Raw genomic sequence first — 14,137 nt, 5'->3', positions numbered from 1 at the left:
TATAACTGTTATTGTCATGTGATCCATTGACAATGAATGTCACTTATTACGAAACAGATATGAGGTAAATTGGTAGTAATATTTATATTTAGGAGAGACTGTATTTCTAGTTATACTTTTAGTATGGTAAAAAAATAGTAGTACTTAATTATTATAAGGTGATTGGAATTGAGTTAGCAAGACAATGCAATAATGGAGAAAGAGAAGAATATGGTAAATGAAGCAGAGAACATGTAAATGGGCACGAAAGTCTTAGAGACAATGAGATACAGTATTTCAATTTAGTATGTAAAACTGATTGATGATACAACACACTTTTAAATCCCCCAGGACATTAGAGCTACATTCCCTGTGTTAAGAATGGCTGTAGCACCACAGATAGGAGAACTCCAGCTGCTTTCAGCAAGGTGACTTGCCCCCAATCACACCAACCATATTTTCGTGGCAGATAGACGGATCCTTTGCAATAATACTTAACTCCAAATGTGTTCCTCTAAAAAAGCACCACCAAATTGAACATCAGTAACTTGATGCAATAAACAATGATAGTATACACTTGCTGGCTCCTTGATTATGACTATCTCTTAAAGCCTGCTCCTGTGTTAAAATTTTTGACTGTAGACTCTACAGTCAAAAATTTTAACGCAGGAGCTGGCTTTAAGAGATAGTTTGGGGTCACCAAACTACGGCCCCCCGGCACATTTGGACCGGCCCTCTGAACAATACCAGAGTCGCTATCGGATTTTTTTTTTTTTTTTTTTACATTTTTTTTTTTTTTTTTTGGGATGCGGCCCGCCGGCACATTTGGACCGGCCCTCTGAACAATACCAGAGATGCTATCGGATTTTTTTTCCTATTTGGCCTTGAAGACTGGGACGTTTTAATCTTGTGTTTGGTTCATTGCACCCCTGCTGAGCCCACAAATCATCCCAGTGAAGCGGGGCTTCGCATTGCTTCTTTGGTGACACGCGCGGGGAGAGTGTTTCCCTTTGATGCATGCGGGCACGTCCGCCGTTGCATGCATGAGCAGTGTTACCGAGACATCTGGACGATCGCAGGTGAGGGCGGAGCCCTGGGACCATCGCGGACTATTCAAGCATATTAAAACTGCAACCTGTTTGAGAACGGAATAATGGCGAAAAAGTTAGGTGAGAGAAAAATTGATTCAGAATGCAGGGTATTTAACCTGGAGTGGACAAACGATTATTTTTTTGTTCAATGCAAAGAAAAGGCTGTTTGTCTCATTTGTCAAGAGACGGTGGCGGTATTCAAAGAATACAATCTTTGCCGACACTATGAATCCCGTCACAAAGACAAGTACGATAGATTGCAAGGCCAAATACGAGCAGACAAACTCTCAAAGCGAAAAAGTGGACCACTATCTCAGCAGAACCAGGCATCCGCTCGGGCCAGCTTTTGGGTTGCTAAATTGATAGCAAGCAGCGGTAAGCCTTTCACTGACGGAGAGTTTTTTAAGAAATGTATGGATACTGTCGCGGAGGAGGTGTGTCCCGAGAAGAAAGATGCATTTAATGCCGTAAGTCTGTCGGTGAGTACAATGACCACACGCGTTGAAGAAATCGGGAGTAATGTATATGCCCAGCTGCAGCAGAAGACGAAATAATTTGACTTTTTTTCATTAGCACTGGATGAAAGCACGGACGTGCAAGACACAGCGCAACTGCTCATTTTTATTCGTGGAGTTAGCGCAAACTTTGAGATTTGCGAGGATCTGGCAGCCCTCCAAAGTCTCAAAGGGACTACAACGGGAGAGGATATTTTTGACAAAGTGTGCCAAACCATGGAGAAGTTGGACCTGGACTGGTCAAAGCTAGCTAGCATCACGACTGACGGGGCTCCTAGCATGGTGGCCGAAACTCGCGGTCTAATAATGGGACGCATGAACCAGGAAAAAGGGGTCTCACCGCCCCGCTACGAGTCCACTGCCAAATTCACCACCAAGCACTGTGCTGCAAAATGTTGACGATTCTGTAATGACGGTTGTGGTGTCGTGCATAAACTTCAGAGCAAAGGGAGAAGATTGTGCATGGCACAACAGAAAGTTAATGTTCCATGGCTTTTTTTTCTATGAAGAACCCAGAGAGAGTTATTTAGTTATTATTTATTTCATAAATAGTGTTATTTATTTCCTGTTTTTTCTGTGAAGAACTCAGAGAGGGTTATTTAGTTATTATTTATTTCATTAATAGTGCTATTATATGTTTCCTGACTTTTTTTCTGTAAAGAACCTGGAAAGGGTTATTTGGTTGTGTGTGGCTTTCTGGAAAAGAATAAAAAAAAATTAAGCTCCCCTACGATCGTCACACTTTTTCTGTTACAAACTGACACCGGCCCCCCATCAGAGAAGGGAAAAGTTATGTGGCCCTCACAAGAAAAAGTTTGGGGACCCCTGCTGTAGAGCATTCAAAAATACAGGCCTGAAAAACCCTTATCAATTTCACAACGTTCACCATGGATAATCAAAAGTTTAAAAATTAGACACAAATATTGCTTGTACATTATTTAGCATAGATAATTGCCAAAAAAGTGACCCTTATGCCTTTCCCTTTCTCAAACTCAACTCCTGGAGTGCCACTAAAAATAATAATAATAATAATAATAATAATAATAATAATAATAATAATAATAATAATAATAATAATAATAATAATAATGTTAATAATATAAAGTTCTTGAATGTTAGCAGTTAGCAGCACTATTTTCAATATACAGTTTGATTAAAATCACGATATTGCCCCAAGGTGTACTTTTACTTTTTAAAGTACGCTTTTCATGACATATTGGACCCTGGAGATTAAGAGACTTATTTAATTTGTCCCAAAGAGTGGAATACAATTGCCAATGTGAAGGGGATGCAATATTTTTATCATGAGGCTTTCACGAAATTGTTTTACCACTGCTATACGACAGAGATAACTTCTGAAATAAGGGTTATGCCTTTAATTAATCTCATCTCCTCTCATCTCATTTTCTGAACTGCCTTATCCTCATTAGTGTCGCGGGGGGTGCTGGAGCCTATCCCAGCTGACTTCGGGCCAGAGGCGGGGGACACCCTGAATCGATGGCCAGTCGATCGCAGGGCACAAGGAGACGGACAACTATGCACACTCACGCCCGTACCTAGGGGCAATTTAGAGTGTCCAATTAGCCTACAATGCATGTTTTTGGAAGGTGGGAGGAAACCGGAGTACCCAGGGGAAACCCACGCAGGCCCGGGGAGAACATGAAAACTCCAAGCAGGTGGACTGACCTGGATTTAAACCCAGGACCCCCACTATGAGGCCGACGCGCTAACCACTCTCCTGCCGGCATATAAAATGAGAACTCAAAATTGTGAAATTTCAAGTACAACTGTTTGCGATTAAACTGAGTATGTGCCTCTGAAAAATGGATGCTACTATAAACACCAAAATACCTTAGCCAAGATTGTCTACCTGTGTGGAGTTTGCATGTTCTCCCCGGGCCTGCGTGGGTTTCCTCCGGGTACTCTGGTTTCCTCAGACATTCCAAAAACATGCATGGTAGGCTGATTGGACACTCTAAATTGCCCCAAAGTATGGGTGTGAGTGAGCATGGTTGTCGGTCGCCCTGTGATCGGCTGGCCACCGATTCAGGGTGTTTCCCCGCCTCAGCTGGGATAGGCTCCAGCACCCCCCGCGACTCTAGTGAGGATATAGCGGTTCAGGAAATGAGTTGAGTTGAGAAGAAATTCAGAAAAACAAATCCAGCTTTCAGTCTATCTATCATAGAAAAATGGGTTGCCAAGCAACTATTTGTCATGGCATGTTTTGAAAATACTTATTGAAGTCCCCAAAGATTACTTTTTAATCTTTAATTAATTAAAAAAAATAAAATTTCTGAGTTATTTAAAATAAAAACAGTAAAATTATCCGTCGGAGGGGGGCAAATTAATCATTCCATTCCAAATGAATGGAGGCAGCTAGCATGAAATAGTATCTTAAGAATCCATAATACTGTAAGTAACTTTTTTTTCTGGTAATTATAAAATTGCTATTCATTGTGCTATATTTAATACATTATAGCCTGACAAAGAATCTTTGCTTTAGTGTATTCTTGCAACGACAAAGGATTAATGCGTAACCTCCATTAACGTCAATATCAGCGAAAAAAAATACTTTAAAGTTTTAGAATGTTTTCTTGTCAAGCAAGATACTTGTCAATTTTTATTGTCAAATTTTTATTGCTTCAGATGGGTTTGTAGCCCAAGGTTAATTGTTGTGAAACTAGAGCAATATTGTCATGCAATAAGACTTGCAACAGACTAATGCATTTATTGATTTTAGATTTGAAGTGGTAGGATAATCTCTGCTAAGCATGTTCTTCTTAATTATTTATATTATTCATACACATGAAGTTTAGACTAAGCTTTTGAAATATTTACATATCCTTCCACGATATGGATTTGTTCAAGCTTATTCCAACAACCAAGATTGTATAATATTGTTTATGTGTCTTGAGTCAAGAGTTTTATTACATCCATACGAAAATCGTACCTCAAATCATCTTTTTAAGTTGGAATGAATGGGAATCTCTGTTTTTATGCACCAGTCACTGGCACAAAAAAGTTTTTTTTCTATCATACTGATCTACATGAATACATACAGTAATAATAAAAAACAACAACATTGGTTTCAATGTAGTGCTCCTTTTTTACCCACGTTTTATCCACCGGTGGTCAATAAATTACACACAAACAGATATAATATACTACTCATATGTCAAAGTAATATTTGTCAATTTTCACAGATGATAAAGAATGAATACTTGTGAGCATTGTTATAGCTGTTTACATGACACATTCGATGGTTTGTGATTAAATATGCCTTACTTAAAGTGTTGAAAACTGTGGCAACAGTGCCATTCCCTTGCCTGCCTATTGCCTTTTGCCATTATGTGTTAGAATTTAGTAGCAGACTTCAGAGAAAAATGTGTGGTTGTTATCAATACAGATGTACAATAATTATCTTAGTTTTACATTTAATTTGACAGTAAATTTAACTGGGCATTTTCTCCCTGGGCTTACGTGGTTTTTCACCAGGTACCAGGTAAGCTGATTGAACACTCAAAAATGTCCATAGGTTTGAGTCTCGTTTTGCCCTGCGATTGGCTGGCAACCCATTCAGGCTGTCCCCTGTTTACTGCCCTTAGTTAGGGTGGATAGGCTCCAGCACCCCCACGACCTTTATGAGGATAGGCGGCTCAGAAAAGGAATGAATGAATTTCAACTGTGTGTGGCAAAACATAGTTTGAAGTACCATTTATTAAGAAATATTCACCATTTGCCAAACTTGTTTGCAGGGCTACAAATGTGTAATTTTCTTTCATTATGATTAAAAATAGAGAATTTTCATGTTTTTTTCTGTTGTTTTTCTAATTGATCAATTAGTACATTGATTTTTCATGCCACTTTATTTTGCAAAATGTGTTTCATTCCCTCTATGGATTTTATTAAGCTAATTTGTTAATTAATTCCCTGAAGAAAAATAATTTTTAAAAAAACATTTGATCTACACAATCACTCTAAGAGAGTAGCAAGATTTCATTGGTGCATCACAGAGGTCTGTTGGGGTCAGTGGATGGCGGAGAGCACCAGCCAGACGGGACCACGGTTATGCATAATGCATGGACATAAAGCATGTTCTGGAGGCCAGCTGAGCTAGGTCCCATTCAGAGAGGCGCAGATTGACCGGGCAAAACCCATGACATACTCAATCTCTCTTTTAGAGTCCCCCCCTGGGCATCCAATACTCTTGGGACGACAAAGTGGCTCTTCTCTGCTATGAATATGGGACATTTGACACATTCTGTATCGAGTATGTGCACATTTAGTGTATGATGTAATTTTTGCAGAAGAATTCTGTCATAATTTATACCTTTGGTCTAATAATGGTCAGTGAATTTAAGACAAATGTTGAGTGCATTGTTGCTGTTTTTTACGACCGGAATTTTTTAATAAAAAAAACTGCCTACGATTTGTGAATAGACAAAATTCACTCTCGTGTTTTCATTCTTTGCCAAATGATATTCAATTAAAGAGGAGTAGTTTACCATGTAAAATTCCATGACTTTTACCTTCATTTTTTTCTTCTAAAATGGAAAAAAATGACAGTAAAATAATTGTAAGTAGGCCAAATAATGGCTTATTATTCTCAATGTTATGTTTTGGATACTTTTGCTTTGTGGACAACACCAATTTGCCCTAAGAATGTTCTTAATTTTGATACATTTAAGGTGAACTTAATTTCATTGCATATCTCTGATGGATACATGCTACTAATTACCGTAATTTTCTGCATGAAGCACAATTTTCCTTATCATTTCAATGTTCAAATGTATTACCTACACATCTCACTGTATTGTTAATCACCACTGGCAGTTGTTTTTCCTACACGACTCATTGCTATGAGAACAATGACATACAGTATGCGCTCAAACTCTACATGTATAAAACACCAATTCGATATGTAATAGGAATAGTATATTATAGTAGAAGTAACATTTATAGGATACTTCCAGATCTATGATTAAGCACATTTATCAGTTCAGCCCTAATATAATGTACCAGAATTAACAGATGGGCTTTAACTCTTCTTAATTTTTACCCTCCCAAAAGCAATGCAAGCATGTTTTATAACAACATTTTTGAAGAAAGTGTTTGTCTTGTCGGCTTTGATAGGCGGTAGCTGGCAGGCTGCCGGCATACTGGTGTTCTATTGTTATAGGACGACGGACAAAATAAACAAAGAGCTGCAGGAATAAGCTACGGGCAAACACTAAGTTGCTTGGAGAAGAATTATGGCATAAAAGATACATTCATGCATACATACATTTAGCTGGTGTTGGTTTATTGACTTTTTGAATATTTGCACACAAAAAAACGAGCGCATACGCCCACTGTGTCAGCCTCACTACTGATGTTATTGTTTGATAAAAGGTTACATTTTCTGCAAAAAAACAAAGATAAAAGAACAGGCACCCACGAAACAAGACAACGCCATCGCAAGCACAATCCAATTATTTCTTTTCAGAACACAAAGTTGTGGGCGAGGTTGAGGGATGATTGACTTGAAATGAAACGCATGGAGGCGAGGGCAAGATAATTATGACAATGTACACTATATTATGGTCATGTACAACATAATTCAAGTTAATCATCACATGGATGGAAGGTTTGCAATTAAGATTTTCCATTTAGACCACAGGTGTCAAAGTGGCAGCCCGGGGGCCAAATCTGGCCCGCTGCATCATTTTGTGTGGCCCGGGAAAGTAAATCATGAGTGCCAACTTTCTGTTTTAGGATCAAATTGAAATGATAGATATAGATGTTTATTATATTGCCTGATTTTCCCCCTTTTAAATCAATAATTGCCATTTTTTTGTTTTTAGGTCAAAAATCATCTTGCAAAATCTAAAAATATATAAAAATATTTTCTGTTTTCCACTTTAATATGGAACATAATAAAAAATAGTTTCCTTTTGAAATGAAAACCAATTATTAAATAAATGATTTTCTCTTACTAAGAAAAAAAGCTCAAATAATCTATAAGAAAATGGAATATTTAGGGTTTTTAATTCAGTTCCTTTAGTCCATTTATAAAAAAAATAACTAAATATTATATCTAAAATGGCCCGGCCCACATGAAATTGAGTTGACGTTAATGCGGCCCGCGAACCAATCCGAGTCTGACACCCTTGATTTAGACGGACTTCATTCATCATCCATATTGTCTAGCGTGTAAATATAAAAGACATTTTAAATCTCAAGTTGAACCGTGAAGAACAGCTCAACATATTGACTTGATTTAATTTTTAAAATTGACCAGATATTTTATTCTGGTGCCAGATAGAACTTCTGTTGCTGCTCGTGCCGCGCTATGCCGGGTTGTGGCATTTTGCTTGCGGCATCCAGCAAAAATAGAAGCCAATTGAATATTCTTCGATCATTGGAGCAGCAAAGAAAGGTAGATGCACTGTGGCCTTTTGAACTACACATTGATAATAATGGTTGCGAATCAGATCTGGCTGCCGTTTTCCTGCTGAGTTTTCTAAAGTTATTATAAGTTAGACAATACAAAAGGGCTGGTTGAAATGTGTATTGAATTGAATATAAAATGCCACCAATGTTGATGGGTTTGATAGCATGAACAAAACTTGAATGCAAAGGTTGTATTCTTGTAGATGTGCGCTTTTATCCTCCGAGACAATTATTCTCTTGCACTATATAATCATATTTAACGGAGTTTTACTGATGAAAACATACTCTGGCATTTGTAAACGAGGTTGTGGCAGCAGAGATAATTAATCTACACATTAGAACCCAGCGATAAAACAAAATGGAAAAGCTGATTAGATGCTGTAGAGAAGCACATTTAGATGATATATTAAAGCACGCTGTCACGTAACCAATTGGCATAAGTGACAGCAACCTTAAATAAGGTATTCCTTTGCAAATGATAAAGTTTAATAGTCCTTTAAGTTGTAATTAAAAAGAAAGCAGAAATTGAAACTAAAAAGGTAACAGTAGAAATGTAAAATAAACAAACGGATTAGGATATATACTGTAATCAATGATGAAATACGACACGACTCCTGAGATTCATCGGATTTTTTTTCTTTAACTTTTGGTTGTGAGTTGATCTCAATTTAAAACTCCCCACCAGTCATTCACTCACTCCTCCTTGGCTGAAACCCAATTTTAAAATGAAGAAAAACAAGATCAAAATCACTGTGGCCATGGCTTTTTCTGCTGATGCACGGTATGTTGCTTCTCAAAGAGTGAGTGACTCGTCAGCAGCCTTTGACTGATGAATACATCAACGTGGGGGTCATAGAGAGTCACATTGATCTTATTTAGAAGCATCTTGTGGACATAGGTCACCTCGGGACCTTGTTTAGATGCATCCACATCCTCCTGAGTCTGTGCCCCAAATGCCCCTTCTCTACCACCATTTTCATCTGCACATGATTGACACATCTATTTAATATAGTCAGAGCTCTTTCCAGCATGAGGTAGGAGAGTCAGAGGTAAGGTCAGTGGCAGAGCCTCAGCAGCAAATTTCTTTCAAGACCGAACGCGCAATATTGAGAGAATGGGGCACGAGGAGAGGCAATTTGAATATCTCTTTATGAATTGCAGGGGCTCATTATAAACTCATGAAACTTACAAACCTGAATGTACTCTGTGTAAAGGGGTGTAGGTTAATTGGATTATTTTATGTCTCGACAAGGTTTATGACTCATTAGATTAGTAAACTTGGCACACCTTCCAAGGTCTTTTCAGGGTGCACTCACTTCATTAATGGCCAGCAGCCAAACGGTCAGTCATTCATTTAGTTTAAGCCTAAATCGGAATACTATTTGGTTCATTAAATGTCGGTGTTTTTTTTTAATGGCAACAATGGTGTGTAAAGCGGCTTGTGAATTATACCCGTGCCATTAATTAATTTTAAGCAGCAGTATAACATTTTCCATTGCAGCGTTATTGGATCTTTTTTTAACCACATTGTAAATTTCTCCCTACCAGGGACAAAGGTATCTACCCGACTAAATACCATATTATAAATTTTTCTTGCTCTACCGACAAAAATATGAAATAAGCATAGAAAAATGAGGGGGGGGGAATGATGCAGATTTTGACAAAAAAATGAAATTCAAAGGAAGAATGAATCTGTACAAATGAATCAACCAAAAGTTAAAGTACGCAAACAAGACTTGGAACCTTTAAAATTTTGCTGTGCAAAAATGATGACATTTGTTTGCACTAAGCTGTGAATCAGCTCATCAGGCTCATTTGAATAAATTTGACTAAACAGCTCAAATACGTTCTTGACATTGGAGAAGGCGCTTAGTTAGAGCCCACAGCCTTCTATCTCAGGCTCTTCATTTTCTTCCCACACAAAGATTGTGTAAAATTCTCAATGCAAGAGAACACATGATTAAAAATAAAATAAAAAAACAACAGATGTTCCAGTAATCTTGCATACTCTCTGTTCCCAAAATGTTAACGCAGTTCTATAAACGTAGTAATTAAGAAAAACATTATTCATAGATTGTGTTTGAATTTGATTTTGGGGGGGAATTAGCTCAAGTGGTAGCTCGCTTTCCATGTAAGATGAAAAAAGAATACATTGGTACCTCTACATACGAGCTTAATTTGTTCCTGGACTGAGCTCGTATGTCGATATTCTCATATCTCGGACGAAGGTTTCCCATTGAAATGAACTAAAAACCAATTAATTCGTTCCAACCCTCTGAAAAAACACCAAAAACAGGATATTGGATTGGAAAAAAATGTTTTATTTCTTCTAATCGCCATCTATTAACAAAGTAACACATAACTAGTGGTTTAATATTACTAAAATATCTTTAATAGAACTACAATTAGACGGATTTCGCGGAGGGTAGAGCGAGGGACATAGAGGGACGCGGGGGGACGTTCCACGGCAACGCACTCGTAACAGAAAAAACAAATTTAAATTAACTTGGATTAATATATACAGACACACTCAAACATACATTTAATGTAACTTTACACAAAACTGAATTCTAATTTTGTTTTACATTTTTATACCTTCTCCTGTTTGCCACGCCTCCATCCTCACATTCGCTATCGATGGGCTCTTTGCAGTTGTATTCCCTTCAAAATATTCCAAAAATGATGCAAACAAATATCCTCACAATAGGATAACGTATGACCACTTGCCAACGAGAAGTAATATACTACACTTGGCCACCTGGCTTTCTCGCATCTCAAATTTTTTCTCGCATCTAGAGATAATTATTTGCTCGAAATTTTCCTCGTATCTCGAAATGCTCGTCTGTAGAGGTGCTCCTATGTAGCGGTACCACTGTACAAGATTTTGTTGACTCATACCAATGTGCCTTGTCTCAACATCACAAGTGTATATATGTAATAGAACTGCTAAATTTACACACAAAAAAGTCACTTATAATACTTTCAACCTTAACATTTTGCTCCCTCCTCCTCTATATATATATTTTTTTGAAAAGACAGAAATTTACCTGAGCATCTACAAGAAGGTGTCTCATCAAGGTCATTGACTTCTGCAGCGTTTCCTTCTCCGGGGGACAATAAGTGTGTTCCTCTTGCTCACGTGACTTTGGTGCCGCCACTATGAAACTTGCGATCTGATCATTCAGGCTGTTCAGTGACTGGACCGCTAGTGGGAGAAATACACAAAAGTCTCAAAAGTGCTGTAGTGAGCTAATTATCTTGCACAAAATAAAAACAAAACACTTGACTCATTTGTATAATTTCAACTCACTGGGAACAGCCAAATAGGCATGCTTGGATGAGCTTAGTGTGCAAAAGGAACACAGAGCCTTAAAGACAACTACACCTTTGGCATGAATAACATAAACAAGAGAATATGATCATCAATTTAAGTGCTATAAACTCACTAATGCTCAGCTGTTTTAACATTGACACACTCCTTGTAAGCAAACCAACTCATCTTTGATCTTGACCTTACTGACCAAGAACATCATAGCAGTACAGTGGAGTACCAGAGTTGAAGAGCATGGTTTCCTAACGATCTTGGCTATCAACAGTCAATCGCATCTAGAATGTTCCTGATACTCATCCTGTTTTTGTTCCAAAGATTTTCCCTGGTGTGTCCACTCAGATTTCCTTCCCAGCTTGCTTCCCATAGTGAAGTAGTGAGCCCAACTGGATTTCCTTCTTCCAGCACAAACACTTCCTCAACCCTCATCCTTGCACCAATAATCCATCTTTAGTTTTTTAGAGGTCACTGAAAATATTTCAGAGATGGCCTACACAAAAATAACTCATTTTCTTAATTTCTCCCTTAGACCACCAGGGGTGGGCAGAACGGTCCTCGAAGGCTGATGTGGGTGCATTTTTGTTGTTGCAATTGATCCAGCAAAGACACTTTAACCAATAAGATTTCTGCAGAAAACAATGAGCACCTGGCTGCAATCCACTGATTGCCCTTGTAAGACACCAAATTGGTGAAAATGTGTCCTCTTTAATGGAATGAAAACCTGCACCCACTCCGGCCCTTTGTGGAATCGTTTGCCCACCCCTGCCGTAGACTGTTCATTTTATTATTATAAGCTGCTTTAATTTTCCCTTAATGCCCTCATTAATAATGTTTCCTCCAGCATTGAAATCTTTAAATTGACCAAGTTACCACCTAGAAAATCTGTTCCAAAGTCATGTAGAACCAGAACCACTGCATCTTTTGTATCGAGTTGGACTGACAACAGTTATATTTCTAAATATAGAAATACAACTGGCTAAATCTGCACTGAGTGGGATGCATTTCTCTCAAGATTTTGAGCAGGGTTTGCAAATATAACCCCTAAAACACACACACAATCCCACACTTTAAAACAAAATACAAAAACAAAACAAAAAAAGCAAAGCAAGACATCACAACTGTATGTTACATAACCGACATTCTTTTACCATGGTCGACATTTCCAAGCAAACAAGCTTTGGCAGCAGTGATAAGAGGGGGCTGATGAGGGCTTTGTCCTCTCGAGGTGAGGGCGAAGCAGAGCTCAAATGTTTGAATTGCATACCTGTCAACCTCTGCCGATAACTGCCCTTATAAATGATTATGATTCCCCTTACAAACCCCCCAAAAAACTTACAAACACCGTACGAGTCGTAGGGGCTCATGCTTTTTTTGTGGTTGAGAACCAAACACTGAGTCCAGTCTAACTTATTTCATGGCGAGCTCAGAGGTAAAAGGCCACCAATCTCGTATGAAAAGTTCCTTTTACATACTACCATCTAGTGGCATGGCATTGTACACACATATTTTAGTTGTTAAATACTCATCCATTTTCTGAACCGTTTATCCTCACAAATGACATAGGGGGGTGCTGGATCCTATCCCAGCTGACTTCATGCACCAGACGAGGGACACCCTGAATTGATGGCCAGCCAATCGCAGGGCACAAGGAGACGGAAAACCATTCATGCTCACACTCATACCTAGGGACAATTTAGAGCAGGGGTAGGGAACCTATGGCTCGGGAGCCACATGTGGATCTTTCGATGGGTGCATGCTCTTCACTAACCTGTGAGCTAAAATATGGAACCCGCTGGTGACAGAACTGAGATACTATGTCCAGTACTGCTTTAGTCTTCTTTTTTGCATTAGACTCTGCTAGAATGCATACTCTCATTGATTAGCAACTGCATAAGAATGTTGTCAAAAATATTATTATTTTTTCCACTTTAAAAGTGGTGAAATTACTAAAATAAAAGACACCCATTTACATGTATTTTGACTTTTAAATTCGGAGTATAGCTCTCAAGGAATAAGATTAGAAAATATGAATTGTTTATGGCTCTCTTCGTCAAAAAGGCTCCCGACCCCGATTTACAGTGTTCAACCAACCTAAAATGCATGTTTTGGGATGTGGGAGGAAACCAGAGTACCCGGAGAAAACCCACGCAAGCTTGGGGAGAACATGCAAACTCCCCACAGTGAGGACTGACCTCGGATCAAACGCTTGACCCCGAACTGTGAGGCCGACACGCTCACATTTGGGTTCCTCAATTATGGCTAAAAGTGTCACGTCACTTCAGACACACTGGCTCACTCTTTGCCGCCTACTGTCTCTCCCTTTACCAAATTGTCAAAGTGCTTTGCTTGTTCTCCTATCGAGCAAGCGGAGCTGAAAAACAGGCTACAGCAGCGCCTTGCCTGTATTATCTTTACCCAAGGAGACAGTGGGTGCCAGGATTAATACAGATGAAAAATGCTGGAAAGAATGCCCACTGTACATCTCATGTGACATGATGCACTATCCCTGGTCGGAGTCTCAAAAAAGAAATCCACTTCAAAGTTATCGTTCATAGCACGCACAAATCTAAATCGTCTCGCCATGATGTCAACATCTACATTTGCTGTTCTTGGCTGAGCAGTATTGAGGTAGTAGAAGTACGTATACGCCCTTCCTAACATATTAGCTCAGTTGATAAATCTCATTTGGCAGCTTCTTGAGGTAAACTCTTATCAGGTATTTTCCTATTTTAGGTAAGGAGCAAAGCAATAGGAGGGATTTCGATGTATCTATTTGATTTGTAAAACAATTG

General features: G+C 38.6%; 1 protein-coding gene across 9 annotated transcripts in view; it reads right to left on the bottom strand.

The window, feature by feature from the left end:
• Positions 1–14,137, bottom strand: part of kazna (kazrin, periplakin interacting protein a) — an 83,655-nt gene that overhangs the window by 57,437 nt on the left and 12,081 nt on the right. For 8 of the 9 annotated variants that reach the window (XM_077604149.1, XM_077604148.1, XM_077604151.1 and 5 more), the window contains exon 2: positions 11,065–11,222. In XM_077604149.1, coding sequence (XP_077460275.1) covers positions 11,065–11,222 — 158 coding nt within the window. Of the gene's footprint in view, positions 1–11,064; positions 11,223–11,327; positions 11,500–14,137 lie in introns of those variants that run through there. The other variant, XM_077604154.1, reaches the window with a different exon arrangement.

The sequence above is a fragment of the Stigmatopora argus genome, chromosome 1 (genome assembly GCF_051989625.1).
Source record: "Stigmatopora argus isolate UIUO_Sarg chromosome 1, RoL_Sarg_1.0, whole genome shotgun sequence".
Classification (NCBI taxonomy): domain Eukaryota; kingdom Metazoa; phylum Chordata; class Actinopteri; order Syngnathiformes; family Syngnathidae; genus Stigmatopora; species Stigmatopora argus.
The sequence above is the reverse complement of the archived record's forward strand: the minus strand, read 5'-3'. Positions and strand labels throughout refer to the sequence as shown.